Source organism: Astatotilapia calliptera, chromosome 13 (assembly GCF_964374335.1).
Source record: "Astatotilapia calliptera chromosome 13, fAstCal68.1, whole genome shotgun sequence".
Classification (NCBI taxonomy): Eukaryota; Metazoa; Chordata; class Actinopteri; order Cichliformes; family Cichlidae; genus Astatotilapia; species Astatotilapia calliptera.
The window spans coordinates 7,424,798-7,432,060 of record NC_137434.1 but is presented as its reverse complement, the minus strand read 5'-3'; the positions used below and the strand labels follow the sequence as shown (position 1 = coordinate 7,432,060).

General features: G+C 44.8%; 1 protein-coding gene across 1 annotated transcript; it reads left to right on the top strand.

Moving 5' to 3' along the window:
- The first annotated feature begins 336 nt into the window (after positions 1-336).
- On the top strand, positions 337-6,480 carry cdc42ep3 (CDC42 effector protein (Rho GTPase binding) 3). The gene is made up of 2 exons (XM_026190986.2): positions 337-576; positions 4,637-6,480. The coding sequence occupies exon 2, from the start codon at positions 4,861-4,863 to the stop codon at positions 5,932-5,934; it is 1,074 nt and encodes a 357-aa protein (XP_026046771.1). The 5' UTR covers positions 337-576; positions 4,637-4,860; the 3' UTR covers positions 5,935-6,480.
- The last annotated feature ends 783 nt before the right edge of the window (positions 6,481-7,263 follow it).

Here is a 7,263-nt window from a genome sequence, read left to right as displayed (position 1 = left end):
AGTGAGGGGAACGCAAACTCCCAGCGTATATCACGGAGGACTAATTTAGAAAGGAGACAGCCAGACATCCCCTAAGGAATTTGCTCTTCTCCACGCAGTGCTAATTTTTTTGGGACTGCGAGACCAGAGCTTGCGCTCGCTCAGCACCGCAGCTCCACCAAGAAACAGGAAGCAAGGATGATCCTCAAACACCGCAGAGCAGCCTAAAAAATCCCAGCTCGGGGGAGGAGAGAGGACAGACATGCACAGGTGCTGCTAGAGGGAGAGAGACAGCGAGAGGAGAGAGAGAGAGAGGAAGAAGCAGTGGGAGTCAGGGGAGGAGACTTGACTTGTTTCAGTGAGAAATCGGAGAGCAATTCCAAAACAGCTGTCCGGCAGACGTCCCAGTCGACAGAAGTGCAGCCTCGAGGCAGAGACGTTAGGGCAGTGTCAACAAGCCACAGGAGCAGCACAGCAGCCGCTGAGCTCTCTCACACACACACATACAAGCACGCATATCAACCAGGAGCTGCAGCTTTCAGGAGAATCGCAGCGACATCAAGGAGACTCCAGATCTCCCCCGACAAAGCATCTGAGGTGAGTGACAGAAGGAACTTCAACTTTCATTTCTCACTCTCTTGCTGTACTGTAATCTGAATTGGAGAACAATAATGGGATGTAAGTGAGTTTTTTGGGGTCTGAGTGAGTAATTGTAGCAGAATGAAATATTGCTTGGTAACAGTAAAAGCGTGCATGGTAAGTTAAGCATTTGTCTGGCATACATGTAACACAAGAGCTGAACTGTTCAGAGCAACATGATACCCTTGCCGCTTTCCAAGAGAGACATTTTTAGTCCGACTACACGCTTAAGGCATGTTCCTGTGAAACGCAGAGCTGGCTTAGCCCTCATCTGTCTAGGGACGCAGATTCTTGAGGAGGTTTTTATGGTTATATTGAAGAGGAAGGGAAAAAAAACACCTCTTCTTTGCCAGTATGTGTTTATTTTCTCTTCATGTTTCATACTTTTCCTGCTCATCTCTGCCAAGGATAACTCTAGCAAGTGTTGGCCATGCTTGCGGGTGGCACAAGGGGAGTGAAAAAGAGGGGCAGAGCAAATACTCCACCCTGCTATTCAGCCGACTCCCAGCACCACCACCAGGCCCCTCGAAAGTAAGGCCTTTGCCTATAATTGAGGGTGTTTTTTTTGGTGTTTTTTTTATGTAACAAAGAGTTCGGGCTATTTTGTAAGGCTACCATTACCCTGTGTGGTATGTGCATTTGCTTTTTATAACAGCCCCAAAATGAGGGTCTTTCTGCTATTCAAAGGCGTAATAGAAGTCAAGGCCATGGTTAGATGTCAGAGGAGTATGTGGAGACTTCAAACTTTCATGAAGTTGCTTTGTAGAGACAGTGGGAGGAACTGAGACCAGCTACAACTGCTAATAGCATGCTATTTATTTTTAAGCAGCACTGATGATATGCCAGCACAGTAATCCCATCACTGGAGGGATATTTTTGGGGATGCCAAGTTTCTATTTTAAAAACAGGTGAAGTCATATACCGGTCATATTTTAAGCAGCTGCACCCGCTTTTTTTAGAGCACCGGTGAACCCTAAAGTGTCATCAAACTGTAGCATTTATATAGGCCACAGTAAAGTTACACAGCCTCTCTAAATATACTGGCCCAGTTATACTGCACGTGACTTTTAGATGTCCAGAAATAACCAGACAAATCACGAGCTGTTAGTTTAATTACCAGATGCCAACCCCATTTTCATCACCTCGCTCCTTCTGCTGCCCCCTTGTTTGTATCTAAGCCTCTGCGCTTGAACTGATGAGGCAAAGCTCTACTTTTAAAGAGGCTGGAGTGGCTCCAGATCACTTCATGCCCAGACAGATAGCTGTTGCTGACCCAATGACACAGTCGTTTTATCCAGCAGCTGAATGACCGGCTGCTGGGGCAAGCTATTCTGAAAGGAAGGTGCCATCGTAGCCTCACTTCCTGGGCAGTGCAAATGCTCTGGTCGGCATTCTGCAGCAGTGGCGCCAGAAGGTTGTCAGACCTCTCAGCACATGCTTGCCTTGCAGCCTGTTTTTGGAGTAGCTCCAAAATGAGGGTGCAAATCTAGACTTGGCTGTGAGATACACTAGAATATACCTGCTCAACTATTAACAGCCTGCAGAGTCACAAATGGATTCATTAGGTTGGGAGCCCATGAGGGTCCATCCTGGAACACCCTGAGGAGCTGCAATTGATTGATTACCACTTGGGCCAACACAAGCTTAGCCTACCATTGCTGTGATTCCCCACATACACACAAATCAATAGTAAATTAGTCAATTTCTCATTAAGTTAACGTCCATATAGAGTTTCCACTGTAGGCATGCACAGGCAACCAATACTTGAAAGACCAACATGAGGACATTTTTTTCCTCGTACTTTGCTGGTGGCCTTTGAAATTCCAGTCATATTTGCCATATAAGCCAACTGAGCCACCAGCAGGATGACTGATGTGAAGGTCAGACCTTCAGGCTTTCACCGTACCAGCTGACTTCTTACAGGCCACAAGTGTTGACCTTGACTAGAATGTAAAGCATATGTCTCCTTGTGAGAGTTGCAAGTGTTGAGCCGCTCTGTGGCTAGACCGTTTCTGTCCATACTATTGATTTAGGCCGACATCATCATCTGCTGCAATGCACGGGCTGTCCAGAGAATAGCACAGCCAGGCATTTGGAATAATTTAATCAGAACAGTGCAATAATCAATAAGGATGTACGAGAGGAAGGTTTTCATCCAGGAGGGCAGCTGTGACCTCCTGCTCTTGGGAAGAGCAGTAAAAAAAATGTATAACACATGTGGATGTGCTGTGCACTTGGAGTGCACAGGAAGCCTTTTGGCTTGGTGCTGTATTTGTTCCGCTTCCTACCCGAGCCCAGCTTCCCACTGCAGTGAGCATCAGCTGTCAAGGTCAGAACGAACAGAGGAGAGATGCTTAAAAAAAACTGGAAAAAAGAGAAAAGGAAGAAAACAAGATACAGTATGAGAAATGCTTGAGCTAAACAAGTACAGGATTTTGCCATGCTCCCCCTACACTGACACCCCCATTAAATACTGCAGCACATCCTCTACTCCCTCCTCTCTTGTCCTTCCCTTTCTCCCCCTTCACTATTAGCAAACAAACACGCTCTTCAAACACATGGCATGCATTCAAAAATGCTATCTCAGGCACCTCGCGCAAACACTCACTCTCACACCGGCACTCAAATAAGACAAGAACCCTCAGAGAGCAGAGCTGCCATTTAACACACTCACACATGTCATAGCTGTGTATAGCTCACCAGCGTTTTGCAGATGATGATAGATATATTTGTCTTCCAATTACAGCTTCTACAGTAAGAAGATTTAAGCTTGTACTCCAAATACATTTTATTAAAGATGTAGTGGAAAGATTTTGATGCTGCACCCAGCAAAACAGGTTGGAGACACAGGAAGTCATGGTCAAAACGGGTGATTTCCAGGCTGCGGTTTGGATTCAAATTCACAGCAAGTGTCTGTCTCTCTGGCTGCACGCTGATTTGCCTCCTGAATAATCACAGCCTACTTAAAGTGGCTGTGATAAGGCTGTTGCAGGGTGTCTGTATGCGTCGGTAGCAGCAGGAATGTGGATGTTTTGTCAGTGAGACGTTTCTTTTTTTCTCTTTCTCTTTTTTTAGTGGGGGTGGACTTGACCGCCCAGGCACTTTTGTGCAGCGGTGCTCTCTGTCAGACAGTCACTGCTGACAGACCTCTCATAAGTAAATATGTCTATAAATGGGCAAGCTCTCTTCTCACTGGTGCTCCCTCCCACCCCCCTCATCACCCACGCACCCTTCCTTTATACTCCTTTCCCTTTCTCCTTGGTTCCTGCGTCATTTCAAATGTTCTTTTTACCTACACCAAACTACATGATAGGCAACGTGGTGATATTCTCGAAACGGCGGCATGCAATCAGGCACTTTGTAACCAATCCAAAATCTCTTTAATAGTTTCTACTCAGTCTGATGTGCTGCAACCTAACTGCTATCTCCCACTTATTAATCAGAGCCAACCTCATCAAAGCCAAATCAATTCACAGTGTGCACCATCTTCTTTCTTAACATCCACTTACAGTGTAATCCCTCGCTCTCTCCCTCATTCACACAATCCCCCCTAAACCCCTTCATCGCCCCCCACTCCCTCTTCTGGGTCTCCACCTTCTCCCATCACTCTGTGCGTGTCTGAGCAGTAGCTCGCTCCTAAAAAAAGACTGTTATCCTTCTAAAGCCTTCCTTTGCCTCTTCTCTCTCAATCTGCGGTCCAGCTGTTCCACATTAGCACGTCCAGATCTGCGGAGGCCAAAGCTGGCTCACGTGTGGAAATGCAAATAGAGGAGTAAAAAAGCCTAGAGACCCAGCCCTCCTCTTCTTTGTGCTAGCTTGCTAGATGCAAAGTGTGGATGAGGGTCTTATTTTCTTGTAGTATTTGGTATTAGAGTTTATTTTTGAAAACGGTGTTGACTTCTTTTTCTTGAGTAGAGGTTTTGTATCAGCTGCAGTTCTCATCAAACAACTTCCTTTCATTGCTGAGGTCAAGTTTTAGAAAAATGCTGACGCATTCTGCTTTTGTCTCTGATTTCAGGAAAGCGCCCATTCGACCTTTCTATATTGCTGAACATCACCAGCCCTGCTCGCAAAGCCAGTTGCTGATCAATGCTGCGATCATTTTTGGAGTCCTGTGTGGAGGCGTGCAACTGAGAATGTAACTTGAGCTTCTCCCCTGGGGGAACTGCAACATCAAGAACTTATAGAGGACTTCCAACTGTTCTAACCTGCATATCTGAGATTTCCTCTTTAGAGACAGCCATGCCAGCGAAAGCACCTATATATCTTAAACCCACCAATAATAAGAAGGGAAAAAAATGTCGCCTGAGAGATATTTTGTCACCTGATATGATCAGTCCACCTCTCGGGGATTTTCGCCACACCATCCACATTGGCAAGGGCGGGGAAAGAGATGCCTTCGGAGACATGTCCTTCCTCCAGGGACAGTATGAGCTCCTACCGGGAAAAAGAGACGTCCACCCACAATACAGCGTCCAGAGTGAGTTTCTGCGAGCGAACAGCACAGGCGACGCTTCCTTCGTCGAGACTCCCTCACCAGTACTCAAGAACGCAATCTCCCTCCCAGCTATCGGTGGCTGCCAGGCCCTCACCCTTCCAGTGATCTCTTCTGCCGTGTTCTCCATGCAACCAGGGCCATTGGAGGACATCATGGGACCGGCACCTTCCACGAAACCTGACACAGCTGAAGATGTGGAGATCTTGCAGATGGATGCTCTGTTGCGCTCCATGAACATCTTCAACAATGAGCCCTCATCACCCTCCACAGATTTCCAGTCAAAGCCTGACGTGCTCTTGGATCTGCTTGAGAACACAGATAAGTCCCCTTCTAAGGAGGTTGCCAAAGCTAACAAAATAAACAAGAGTGAAAGCAGATTTGACAATCCATCATCCTATTATATCAATGGTCACAGCAACAGCATCTGTAAAGCTAATGGAAGCTTGAACAGCAACACAAGCAGCTTTGACAGCTTGAGCGGGAAAGGAGACTTCCAGGGCAAGAGCTACGATGGGAGCGGGAGTCTCATCGGCAACGGTAACTGCAACAGTTACGGACACTTTAACGATGACATTACAATTGGTTTTAAGCAGGAGCTTTCCAAGTACAATGGAGAGTGGGTGGACAGGGACAGTGGGGTGGAAGATGGCCGCATTTGTGATTTCGAGTTTGAGTTTACCAAAGAGAAGAGCACATCACAGGATTCCCTAGCCCAGATCACAGGGTCATTCCTCTCCCTCGAACTCGATCTGGGCCCATCCATCCTGGACGATGTGCTCAACATAATGGATAAACCCGCAGCAAAGAGCAGGCCTTGAGCTGCACTGAGTCCCCAAGAGGAGAATGGGAATTATTAAAATATAGCCACGCGGAGAGAAAGACTCATAAAGCAATCAAAATGGTGTCTGGATATATCATTGAGATGAAAACCAGCTACAATAGACAAAGCTGCTTATGTTTTTATTGTCAAAACATTTAAGCATTCTTAAATTCTAGCTTCTATGGAGTGTTGAGTCTTCTTCTTTGTTTTGTTTGCCATGCCATTAGCATGCTTAAGATGCATGTGCTTTTTGAGTTACAGCTAAAACAGCCATTCTGTCTTTGATTTTAAATGACTGTAACAACGCTACATGATAGACTGACGCTCTTATGTTGAAAATATGACAGCTTTTAGGTCCTTTTTTTACACTCACTCTCGATTCTCACACTCTCTAAGAACATACTGCATTTTGTGACTTCAAGTTTGTTAAACAAAGCACGGTTTCGTTTGTCACATAACTCATTTGCCACATTTCAAACAACCAAACACTATGCATATTTGTGTTTTTAAATCTTTAACACAAATAAATTCATTTTCCCCGTAATCTGGCTATCTTTTCTTACAGGGAATGTGTGCAGCAGCAGGAATAAGAGTAGAGTCCCAAGATGATTAGATAAGGTACATTTCATGATGTACTGACAAAGCCTTTGTATCAAAAACCAAAAAAAAAACTATTCTAGAAAAATTATATTTCTCATGACTTAATGAGCAAAGACAGCTATGCCCATAAAACAAACAACAATTAAATATGGACTAATTAGAAACCACATGCAGTGCAATTAGATTCAGTATCATTAGGCAAAATTATTTGAGCCTTTATAATTATGACACAAAACACTGAGCTCAGAGGAGCATACATTTACTGGGGCCTTCTATAAATATATAGTTTTATTTTATTACAAGGGAGTTTATCCCCATTGAGTAATGCCTTACTGTAAATTGAAGTTACTGGGTAAATTAAAGACAGGCAGGGCTGCCTCACAGCAAAGAGGTCCTAAGTTCAAATCCAGGCCTTTTATTTTTGGAGTATGCACTTCCACAACCCAAAGACATGGATGGGTTTAGGTTAACTGGTGATTCAGAATTGGTCATAGATGTGAACGTGAGTATGGATGGTTGCAACAGGCTGGCGACCTGTCCGACCCAAGTAGTCTAATATCATTAGACGTTCTTAGAGTATGTGACACATTATAACAGAACAGAACTGTTGTAATGTGGGTAGATCTGTTGTAGTACAGCTTCTTACGTCTTCTTTATCTTAAAATAAAGGTCAACTGATAAATCAAGTCTGAAAATCCAAGAAAAACAGGCAGACTGACTGAACCGA